This window comes from Engystomops pustulosus, chromosome 4, assembly GCF_040894005.1.
Source record: "Engystomops pustulosus chromosome 4, aEngPut4.maternal, whole genome shotgun sequence".
Lineage (NCBI taxonomy): Eukaryota > Metazoa > Chordata > Amphibia > Anura > Leptodactylidae > Engystomops > Engystomops pustulosus.
Genome location: NC_092414.1, coordinates 137,755,570 through 137,768,117, shown reverse-complemented (window position 1 = coordinate 137,768,117; position 12,548 = coordinate 137,755,570). Strand labels below are relative to the sequence as shown.

The window sequence follows — 12,548 nt, the reverse complement described above, 5'->3', positions numbered from 1 at the left end:
GGAAAAACAATCCCAAATCCCAACTTTCTATCATATGAGCTTTTGAAGACCCATTTCATTTACATTGTTCTATACTTTGCTGCAATTCCGCATAGCACATCCATGATGTGTAAACTTCCCAATATTCTGCTGTTTTGGGACTTTTTTCTATTTCACACTTGCTTGACAGTTCTCTGTTTGTTGGCCTAGATGGAAATTTCACTTGCAAAGCAGGTTATGTTCAAGATAGGTTCTTTAGGTTTGTACTTCAGTTAAATGTGCATGTAAGTTGAAACTGGTATATTTTATAATTTGGTGAACCTATTGTATCCCTCACAAGAAAGTGGGGGACAATGAGACAATAAGAGAACAAAAGTAGTAGGGTAAAAATATCACAATCTTTATTTGAGCAAACAAAATACATGAGAAAACACAATATTAAAAATTGAAGATTGCTGAAAAACAGGATTAAAGCTAGTAGTGCAGCAGAAAAAGGCAGTCAATACCCGGGCATAGCAAGGGAAGTTAACATATCATGCAATGTTGGGGAAATTCTGGTGTTATGTAAGGCTCTGAAGTTTGTTAAGTATGAATAGGTAAGAAAGGCTGGTACAATGACCTTTCGTGCCAGTACAGTAATCTATAGTAGAAACATACAAAGCCAGTCCTTACCAGGTAGTGAATCGGTATTGCTTCCAATGCCCGGGGATGACTGCTGCCCCTCACTGTACTGGCACGAAAGGTCATTGTACCAGCCTTTCTTACCATTCATACTTAACAAACTTCAGAGACTTACACAGCACCAGAATTTCCCCAACATTGCATGATATGTTAACTTCCCTTGCTATGCTTGGGTATTGACTGCCTTTTTCTGCTGCACACTACCAGCTTTAATCCTGTTATTCAGCAATCTTCAATTTTTAAAATTGTGTTTTCTCATGTATTTTGTTTGCTGAAATAAAGATTTTGATATTTTTACCCTACTACTTTTGTTCTCTTATTGCCTCATTTTCCCCCACTTTCTTGTGAGGGATACAATAGGTTCACTATTGAAAATTGGATTTTCAAAGTTTTGTGCTGAACAAGGAATCAAACTTCATTACAGACACCTTACAGCTGATCATTGCAGCCAGGGACTAAAGTAAAGCAATCGGAAGACTTCACCAGAGGTCACAGAGAGCAGAGAGATCCATCTGTAACTAGGAGTCATCTGTAAGTCGGGTGCCATCTGTATTTGATATTTTCTCCTTTTAACACTGTCAATCAGAGGTACTGTACTGTAAAAAATGCATAGTTCCTATCCCCAATAAATTAACTTCATAAGCTTACTTCGCACCCTGCCAGAAGGAGCAGCAGTTCCAAGGGGGTATGCTAATCATACCAGTATCTCTCACCTCATGTCTGCCGGCAAGTCCCTTAACCCAGACCCCCCCCCCCCCCGTCCATTTGACTGATGAGTCACCCTCTGCTCTACACTGGGAGCAAGAGCAGACATGAGGTGAAAGATACACTGCCTCACATGAACAACACACGCCCTTGTGAATCTTTGCTTCTTGTGGCTGGGTACAAGGTAGGCTTACAAAGCTCATTTTCTGGGGATAGGGACGAAGGGAGAGATTAATCAAAAGCCTCTGAGACCAGAACTGTTCTAGTTGCCCAAGGCAACCAGAGCTCAACTTTCATTTTTCCACAGCTGTGTATAAATTTAAAGCTCATCCATGTGCAAATAGAACAGTTCTGCCTGCTCTCAGACACTTCTGATAAATCTCCCCCATTGTATTTTTAAGTTAAAAATAGTGTGGGTACAGAATAGTGCCTATATTTATTCACAAAATCTGGTAACAGGTTCCCTTTAAGACTGGAGTGGTGTGCCCTCGCCTAGTAACATTTGGCATTTTGATTATAAATTCAGCATAATTTGGTATATGAGTGCAGTATGCTGTGCGTCTATTGTTCTGACAGGTATGTGCAGGAAATGTTCAGCCACACCTGTCACCTTGATGGAACATTTATTTGACAGCTTTGCACTTTACCGCTACTCTATTTAGCAATGCCCCATGCCCGCTACTTCAATCAGTGACTTTGTCAGTACTCCCACCATACAAACTATTTCCACGTTACTTGGTCTACAGAGTGCTGAGCTGAGGAGCAGATGTGTAGAAATCCCCTGTGACACTGCAGAAATCTGCTCACATGAATAAAGCTTTCCCTTGGTAATTAGTTTGAGAAGCATCAGAGTGCAGTCATCCGTTCTACATGGTGCACAGTGGAGGTTCTGCTCCCACCTGTGATCTCCAGCAGCTAGGTATCAGTAGCATGCACAGGAGAATACAAGAGCCCCGGGCAGGACAGAGTTGATGACATGTCTGGAAGAATCAGTGAAGGGAACTGGAAATATCCAGACATTACACATGTTCTTTCTTCTTTCTAGTGACTCCTAAGACAATAAGTATCATTCATATAGAATGAATGTATACATGTATACACTGGGGCTTCCCAAAAGCTATATACTTTATTTCAGTATTATCAGAATGTATTTGTAAGGCAATCCCCTAAAAGTATATTCAACATGAACTTATAAACCAAAGGACACTGAAACCTTAGTAGATATTATATTGTACCAGCAACACTGGTAACTGAACTTTTAACAAAATCTCATAAATCAATATGTCAGATCATAATAGTAAACTTATAATTTATTAAAAAAATATGTTCTTGTGTCCTTTTCCCCTGCTTTTTTCCCCCTTTTTAAGTAGTTTGTGTAAACCATCTTTCTTTCCCATACTCCATTGACATATCAGAGATAAAGGATCTCTGAGTCTTATAAAGTTCTTAATGACTGATAAAGTTCTTAATGACTTAAAGGGGGTGTCCACTCTCAGCAAATAAGTGATATTGTTTGTGTAATAAAAAGTTATACAATTTTCCAACATACTTTCTGTATCAATTCTTCACAGTTTTCTGGATCTCTGCTTGCTGTCATTCTATAGGGAAACATCGTTCCCAGGTCATGTAATGTCACAATGGTATACGGCTCATTAGTATCACAGAGGGTAACTAGAGCTGCATGTTATACTGAGCCATGCACCTCTGTGACATCACATGACCATGGACCAGTGTTTATCCACAAGAAGTGGATATTCTCATCTGTTAGAGGTGCACAGACTGAGAAGGCTTTCAAATATACTGCTCACTACAGTAGAAAGAATAAAGCCACAGAGAAGCTGTGTTCCTTAATGAAGTTCACTATTATCACATGCTCTGGAACGTTGAGGGCTACAGAAAAAAAAAATCCCATTATTTGTAGAATCAATGGAGTGTCACTTATTAAAGAATGCTAAGAATTGGAGATGATGCAGGTGGTAAGGTAAAGATCCTCTTTGACAGCCAGCTATACTTTTAAAGAACATTTAGGCCCATTCCACACTTGCGTTGCAGATCACGTCAGAGTCTGATCAGAGAGCGATCAGGGTTTGGTCAGTTTTCAGCCAGTCTGTTCAGTGTCTCAGTTTTTCACACATTTTTTTTATGTTTTCAATGCATTTTTCACATGCAGATAAGGCCCCTGAAAAGGACTCAGGACTGTGCTCTATCTTTTCTATGGCAATTGAAGCGTGAAAAACGTATTGCACTTGCATTGGACTTGCATGTGTCTCAGAGTGCAATGCGTTTTTGATGAATCTCCATAGACTTGTATGGTGCGTTTTTCATGCACATGACCTGCAAAAGTAGAGCATGTTGAAATGCGCGTGTGTCCGTGAAAAAAAATGCAAGTCTGAAAAATCCTGTTGATTACAATGAGTCAGAGTGCAATGCACGTTCTGCACGTCAAAAGCAAGCGCAGAAACACGCATGTGAAAATCGCAAATGTGAAAGGGGCCTTAATGAATGGCAGGAACAGGTTTCTCATATTTTAGACCTTTCAACATAATATGCATCTACTGCAGAAAAAATACAGGTAATCAGCATCTCCTTAATCTCATATTCTACAAGAATGGTCCTTGAATGGTTTTGATGTTGCAGAGACCGATTTTTCAGCTAATTTTATCACCACTTTTTCTAGTGATCCCTCCTTGATTAAGAAAATTCTTAGGAAACATTGGCAGATTTTATTGCATGGTCCTTTTTTTAAAAATAGTATCCCGAAGAACCCCATACTTACTTTCAGGTGGTCCCAATCTATGAAAAACATCCTTGCACCCAATCGTGCACCCAAAAGTAACCTCCAATAGTGGCACTCAAGGGGGCAGATTTACTTACCCGGCCCATTCGCAATCCAGCAGCGCGTTCTCTGCGGTGGATTCGGGTCTTCCGGCGATTCACTAAGGCAGTTCCTCCGACGTCCACCAGATGTCGCTGCTGCGCTGAAGTCCGCCGAGGCCCGTTGGAGTTCACAATCCTATACTTGGTGAAGGTAAGTGCGTGTCCCACAACATTTTTTTAAAAAAATGCAGCGGTTTCTCCGAATCCGTTGGCTTATCGTTCGGCCACGCCCCCCGATTTCCGTCGCATGCATGCCAGCGCCGATGCGCCAAAATCCGATAGTGTGTGCCAAATACCCGGGGCATTACAGGGAAAATCGGCGGAAATGGGGAACGTCATGGTTAGCTTCTGTTTGCAATCCATGCAGGAGGTTGGCTATACGTGACAGCCAAGCATCCGCACAAGCAGCCAGGGTTGCGATAGTTGCAATCCCGGCTGTTTAATCCATTAGGCACAACGGTCAAACATGACTGCAACACCTAAATCACCCACCTCTTCAGCCAGCGATCAGCCACCCTGTTGCCAAATATGGCTGTGCCGATTGCATCCATGACAGCCCCGCAGTCCGATGAAGGACCCCAGTGCTGCTTTGCCTTACTGCCTGCTGGGTCAGACCCAGCAGTGCAGATGTCAGCCTATGCATTTGCATCAGTATGGTGGTGTATTAATTTGAACAAGTGAACAGATGATCACTTGTTCAAGTCCCAGTCAGAAACAAAAAAAAAGTAAAAACAAACAAAAAAAGTTTAATTAATTTTTTTTTATACTAAATAAAAGTCCTATAAATGCCACATATTGGGTATCGTCACATCCATAACAACCCATACAATAAAACAGAAACATTACTGAAACCGTATGGTGAACACCTCAAATAAAAATGAAATAATGAAATAAAAAACACAGCAAAAATTATGATTTTTGCGCATCCAACCAAAAAAAGCACCATAAAAAGTGATCAAAAAGCCACATTTACCCCTGCATGATACCAATAAAAAGTACAACTCTTACCACAAAACATAAGCCCTAAAACAGCTTAATCAACAAAATAATAAAAATATTATGCTGCTTAGTAGATGGCAATGCAAGATCAAGGAATTTTTCTCTCCACATGAGTTTTTATTGTGTAGAACGAGTCAAAGATAAAAAAAGCTATATAAACCTTACCCAAAGTAAGTGTATGGGTCTCATTTAAGGGCCAACTGTCTCTTGATCCTTTTGCAAGTTTATTTTGGCATTTTTTAAACAATACTAATAAAAGTTAATCTATTTAATCTATTTAGTGAAAATAATGACATAAACTTGATCAGCTTAGGATAATCAGTGCTAAGTAGCATGTTATCTATGCTATTTGGTGTATGAAACACAAAAAACGTAAAAAATCAATCCTGCATAAATTTTATTTTGAGACCCTCCTTTAAAACAAGCTAATAAAGGTTAAACATTGGGGTATTGTGACCCCAAATATAGTGTTACTGCAATCTTTGAGGGGTCTAGTGTTTAAAATGGGTACAGACTGGAGGTTTTTACTGCCCTACTATATAAAGGGCTCAGCCAATGCAACATAGCGCCTGAAATCTGTTCCAGCAAAATATGCCAATCCTTCTCTTCCGAGGCAAATTGTGCAGTGTGTGATCACGTGTGAGATATTACTGCATTCAGGAGAAACTGGGTATCAAACTATGGGGTGCTTTAACTTCTTTAACCGTTTTAAAAATAAAAATTTAGGAGCCAAAGCAAGGTTTTTTTAAGAAAAAGATGTTCACTTACACAAGCCAATGTAAATACTTTCTATAAAACATCTGTGGTGGTAAAAAGCTCAATATAAACCGTGATACATTTTCTAGGTGGTGTAGTTTCCAAAATTGGATCATTTGTAGGGGGGTTCACTGTTCTCGTAGCTCAGGAACTTTTCAAATATACAATATAATATATAATCCGTTCTGCGCTCTGCTGTGCACCCCTAAAGTACTCCACATTGACATGTAGGGTATTGCCATAATTGTAAGAAACTGCACACCAAAATCTTATTTGTGTTTTCTCATTTTATCCTGCATGAACGGGTAAATTATCGGACTAAATAGTAATTTTATTGTTAAAATTAAAAAATTCCAAATAGAACCTCCATTTTGTTTTAATTCTTGAAGGGTTAACAAGCTTACCAAATGCTGTTCTGAATAGTTTGAGGGGCGCAGATTTGTGGGAAGTTTCTAATAAATTGAACTTTGAAAACCCTCACGTAGATGAATTGTCCTCTAAAAATATTGAATCTGAAATTTACTTAAAAATGTGTAAAATCGCTGTTCAAACTGTAAGCTTCCTATCGTCCTAATAAAATAAATCAAGATATAAAAATGATGTCAGCATAAATTTGGGTGGTAAGACTAACTGTATAGAGTATAACATTTAGAAATCAGAAAAACAAGACATGGTGACAATTTTCACCAAATTTTCATTTTTTTACAAATAAGTGCTGTATATTTCAACTAAAATTAATGTGAAGTACAACATGCCATGAAAAAACAGTCTAAAAATAAGATAAAGTGTTCCAAAGTTATAACTGCATATTGTGACACAGGGAGATGTCTTTATGGGGTTAAGGGAGTGTTTCAACACACACCAATGCAATATCTCAAAAGGTTATTCTGCTCATAGTGTGTCTCGACATGCTGCCGCAAATATAATTGTGATTATCATAATTTTACTATTTTATTAATTGAACATGTTAATAGGAAAACCCCCCATAGATTCAAACATCTCAGAACTTGTGAGATGCTTTAGATCTATACATTACAGACTCTGGTTTCTCATCTGTTAAATGAAAGCCTTGAAAATATTTTTCAGTTTTTGTTTTGGCTTTTATGTCTTTTCATTAATTTTCGTATATTCTTATCATTGTATACTGTTTATACATGTATTATTTGCATTGTATATAATTAATTTTCACTTTTCCGTTTCCATTTCCTGATTGGACGCCATGTTCCATGGCCCTACTTCCTGTTTCGACGCCATGTTCCATTGCCCTACGTTTGGTTTCACTTTTATGGTTTCATATTCACATTTTTGGCACATATGGACTTAAAGTTTGTTCACAGCATTCTACATTCTAATTAATTTATTAGCATCTTGAAGAATCTATGAATAATTGTTTGTTATAATGACATCATTTATCTTTGTTTACACCCAGAAGAGGAGTCTCTGATCTCTAGGTATAACTTGTTATGCTATTGGCCCTTCGTTATGAAATTTTGATGAAGGGTTGTATTGAGACCTGAAAAGCATTTTTACTGATTGTAATATTTCTGATTGCTATATGCATTTTTTAAAGAATACATTTTTATAAGAACCTTTTTTTATCAAGCTTGCTACAGTGAGTGTCTATTAGCATCATTGCTTTTTTGTGCATATGCTTTTCTTTTCTGCTGTCGGTGGTTCAGAGTTATTGACGACAGACTGCACTTAGGCACTTAGAACTGGTTGCTGTTTTAGTTTAACGTGGCATGGCTCTAACTAGGATCTAACTGACATCTGTTCACCCCTGACAGGGTTATATGTGTTGCATCAACTTTTGTTTAGGTGAGCACTCAATTTGGGGTTTTACATGTTTCCTGACGTTATTACCCAAGGCTTTGTCTTCCTTTTTGTTTCCTTTTTTTCTGCTTTCTGGTAAGATGGCATAGAAAAACTAATAATTATGTATGTCTAAAAATCTTTTCCGTTTTTTTCTCTCCGTTTGCTATGGTCATTTTACTTGCCTACCGTCCATCTATTCCACCAGTACCAACTTTCCACTGCCAATGCCTCACTTTTTCACTCACCTTTGTAAAGACTCACAAACTCTATACTTTATGAAACCATACTAACTTATCATAGTGTTCTTTTGTGAAGCAAAAAATAACCTCTGAAGCATCTTTTGTCTCTATTATTTCTCCTCCTGCTTGCTGCAGAGGACGTCTCTGCTAACCCAGGCTCACCTTCTGATTTTAACACTTCACAAAGAAACCCTTCTATCCTTGTAAAGATTCAGTGTATCCCCGCTCCTCCTTCTCCACCCATAACCCCTTTTAAATGTACCCTCTGGAATGTCCACACTGTGTGCCATAAACTATTGTTCATGACCTCTTTTTTTCTAAGTCCTTTGACCTGCTGGCCATCACTGAAACATGGATCCAGCAGGATGACTCTGCCTCCCTTGCTACTTTGGTTTATGCAACCTTACACTTTTCTCACTGCTCCAGACCTGAGAATACTTTCCAGGTCATTCCTGCTGTAACCTTTCTCAATTCTCCATCTTTTGAGGTCCCATTCGTATTGCTATAGTATACCGCCCTCCTGGCTCATCCTATCAGTTTCTTGACCACTTTGTCTTTTGGCCTCCTTAACCCCTTAACGACTTGGCCTTTTTTAGTTTTTTCACTTCCATTTTTCACTCCCCACCTTCAAAAATCTATAACTTTTTTATTTTTCCACATAAAGAGCTCTGTTATGGCTTATTTTCTGCGTAATAAATTGCACTTCATAGTGACGGTATTTAATATTCCATGGCGCGTACTGGGAAGCAGGAAAAAAATTCCAAATGCAGTGAAAATGGTGAAAAAACACATTTGCGACGTTTTCTTGTGGGCTTGGATTTTACAGCTTTCACTGTGTACCCCAAATGACATGTCTACTTTATTCTTTGGGTTGCTGTGATTACGTGGATACCAAATTTGTATAGGTTTTATAATGTTTTCATACATTTAAAAAAATTAAAACCTCCTGTACAAAGTCATTTTTGACTTTGGACGCTATTTTCCGTTATGGGGTTAAACGAAAAAACGTTATTATATTTTGATAGATCGGACATTTTCGGACACGGCGATACCTAATGTGTTTATGATTTTTACTGTTTATTAATATTAATATCAGTTCTAGGGAAAGGGGGGTGATTTGAATTTTTAGTTTTTTTTATTATAATTTTTTTTTTTAAACTTTTTTTTACTTTTACTATTTTTCAGACTCCCAAGGGTACTTTAACCCTAGGTTGTCTGATCGATCCTACCATATACTGCCATACTGCAATATGGCAGTATATGGGGATTTTACTCCTCATTCATTACAATGTGCTGATAGCACATTGTAATGAATGGTTTAAAACGAGACAGCTTCGGGCCTTCGTGAGACCCGAAGCTGTCATGGTAACGGATCACTGCTCCCCATGACGTCATCGGGGAGCGAAGATCCGCGGCAAGATGGCGGCGATCGCCGTGAAAGCACCCGCGATCGGTGCTAGCACCGATTGCGGGTGTTACCAGTAAGCCTTTGCTGCAATATGCAGCAAAGACTTACCGGCTATGGAGAGGGTTTAGCCCGCGAGCCCTCTCCATGCACCGGGACCCGGCACGCGCCATACTAGTACGGCGCGCGTCAGGAAGGGGTTAATGTCTAATGGTTAGAAATCATGGGAAACTTTAACATACCTATTAACATTCCCATATACCTCGACTTGGCCTTCTCCCGGCTTTCTTCAATATCTATGTTTACCAATTATTCCTTTCCACTTTCATAACATAACCTTCTTTCTTTTACTGACAATAATCCTTCTCCTTCTTAGAATCGTTGCACCCATCGTACATACCGGAACCCACATTCCAAAACTCATAGAAACCATGCAGTTTTCACTGCAAATTTTCAACACAAATGAAGGCAACCTTGGCACACGGACAAAACCCGTTTCCTTTTCCAGTGCTCCAGGGGTGCCAAATGTCTGTGGAGAAAATCGTGCAAATCTGCTGACTTTCTATGCTTCCAAATGTAAGCTCAAATCCTATAACTCTGCCCTTCACCTTGCTAATCAGGTCTATTTCACTAATCTAATATCTTTTCTCTCCAACAATCGCAAAAGGCTATTCGATACTCTCCACTCCTTACTAACACCAAAGGAGCTGCTACCTGTCAAAGGCCTTGGGGCTGAAGATCTGGCCTACTTTAAAGATGAAATTGATTGCATGTGCCTGGAAATAAATTCTTAATATTCTTACCCCATTACTCCCCCTCCCTCTGGTACCTAACTCTGGTCGATCTCTTCCATTTAGCCAGTCACAGAAGAAGAAATGTCCAGGCTCCTTTCCTCTGCTTACCCTACTACCTGCATCCGTGACCCCATCCCCTCAAATCTCATACAGTCTCTCTCCCCTGCAGTCACTTCTCACCTTACTAAAATCTTTCTCTTTTTTTTGCTGTCATTCCCTCTTCTTACCAGCATGCTGTTGTTACCCTATTACTAAAGAAACCTTCCCTGGACCCATCAAATGCTACTAACTAACGACAAGTCTGCAATCTCACTTTCACCTCCAAAGTCCGGGAATGCCTGGTCTATTCTTGATTAACCAGTTGTGTTTCAGCTAACTCCTTCCTTGATCCCCTACAATCTGGTTTCCATACTATGCTTTCCACTGAAAGCATAAAAAATGTTTATCTCAGATTCCCATAAATCATCTTTATAAACTTGCCTTGCAAACAGCCAAATCTAGAGGATGACAAGGGGCCTCCTCATGCTGACATAATCTCAGGTCCTTTAGCCTCCAAACATTAGCAATCTGTACCCCATGCATGTATCTGATCACATGAAATCACAGCATGCCTGCATGGACTTCTAATCCTTTCCATGCCTGTGAAATATGAATGGTTTACAGTTTGCTAATGAAAGGATGCTAAAGGACCTGAGATTATGTCACCCTGGTCTCATGACATTCTTGAAGAATGATGAGAAGAAGCTGCTGGATTCAGCCCGAGGAAGCCACAATGGCTGTATTCAAGGCAAGGTTATAAAGATGATTTACAACATAAACAGTTTTTAGCTAAAAGAAGGGGTGTCAATAAATTCCCCTTAAAAGCCTACATAATTGAGAACACAGCTCCTAATCATAATAGAGACATACCCTGTTTCCCCTAAAATAAGACAGTGGGGGTCATTTACTAAGGGCCCGATTCGCGTTTTCCCGACGTGTTACCCGAATATTTCCGATTTGCACCGATTTCCCCTGAATTGCCCCGGGATTTTGGCGCACGCGATCGGATTGTGGCGCATCTGCGTCGGCATGCACGCGACGGAAATCGGGGGGCGTGGCCGAACGAAAACCCGACGGATTCGGAAAAACTGCCGCATATAAAAAAAAATAATGTGTCGTGGAGCTTGCACTTACCTTCACTAGGAATAGGCCGGTGAACTTGAGTACGTTCCGATGCTTTTCAGCACAGCAGCGCCACCTGGTGGGCGTCGGAGGAACTGCCTTAATGAATCCCGGCCGGACCCGAATCCACCACAGAGAACGCGCCGCTGGATCGCGAATGGACCGGGTAAGTAAATCTGCCCCAGTGTAGCTGGTAGCTGCTGGTATCACATTTGCAGCACAACAGCCAGTGATTTAATTCCTTGAATTCTTCCCCATGTCACAACCTTCTGCAGCATCTAAAAGATTTACTAATACTAATGTATGGCGTGGGTGGGCTGCCGCAATGGCTGCCGCTAGGTCTTATTTTCAGGGGAGGCCTTATATTTCTAAGCCTGAACAAAATTGTACTAGGTCTTATTTTTGGGGGATGTCTTATTTTAGGGCAAACAGGGTAGAGGAGGATTTATCAAGTTCTGGCCTCTCAATATATCCTGCACATGACTGTGCCACAAGATAATTGAATTGTGTTCTCTTGCACCCACTTGGTGTGAATGTGGCACAAGGGGGGAATAGTGTACAAGCCTTGATTACGTCTGTGAGGTGCATGGTCAGGAATTGTGACTTTTGTCAGGGCTTGTACGCCCCTCATGGGGTCTAAGTCTTAGGAGAAGAAAAGTTATGCTACTTGTAAGCTGTAAGATATATCAAGAGCGATTCTCTCATTTCTATTGTTGGTCTATCTAAATACATTGTAGCAAATTTCCATAAAGATTTTACATTCTAGGATATGAGGTCACATAGCAGACAAAGTCCATAAGCATTTTGACATATTTCTGTAGGTCTATACACATTGAATGCATACTTCCGTTCTCTGCTGTTACCTGGTTGTAGAGAGCACAGAGGTGCAGAGCACTGTTCCCCGATGCATTCTGTGCTCTCATGTCAGCTCCATAAAAGAGGAGATGCTCCAGATGCTGAACATGTCCATACCGACATGCCTAAGAATGGTGTAAAAAAGGAAATCATCAGGTTTCGAAGTCATTATGCTAAGCGAGTAGAGGAAAAAACTGTGAAACAATTACAATGATAATACACTGGAGACAATCCAAACACACACAGTAACTCTATATGCACACAATCCTTGTTTTATCTGTG

The 12,548-nt window shown here is 39.9% G+C and overlaps 1 protein-coding gene across 7 annotated transcripts in view; it reads right to left on the bottom strand.

Annotated features, from left to right (window-relative positions):
* The window catches only part of SHANK3 (SH3 and multiple ankyrin repeat domains 3), a 249,639-nt gene that overhangs the window by 123,947 nt on the left and 113,144 nt on the right, over positions 1 to 12,548 (bottom strand). For all 7 annotated transcript variants that reach the window (XM_072147633.1, XM_072147630.1, XM_072147634.1 and 4 more), the window contains one exon: positions 12,275 to 12,391. In XM_072147633.1, coding sequence (XP_072003734.1) covers positions 12,275 to 12,391 — 117 coding nt within the window. The remainder of the gene's footprint in view (positions 1 to 12,274; positions 12,392 to 12,548) is intronic.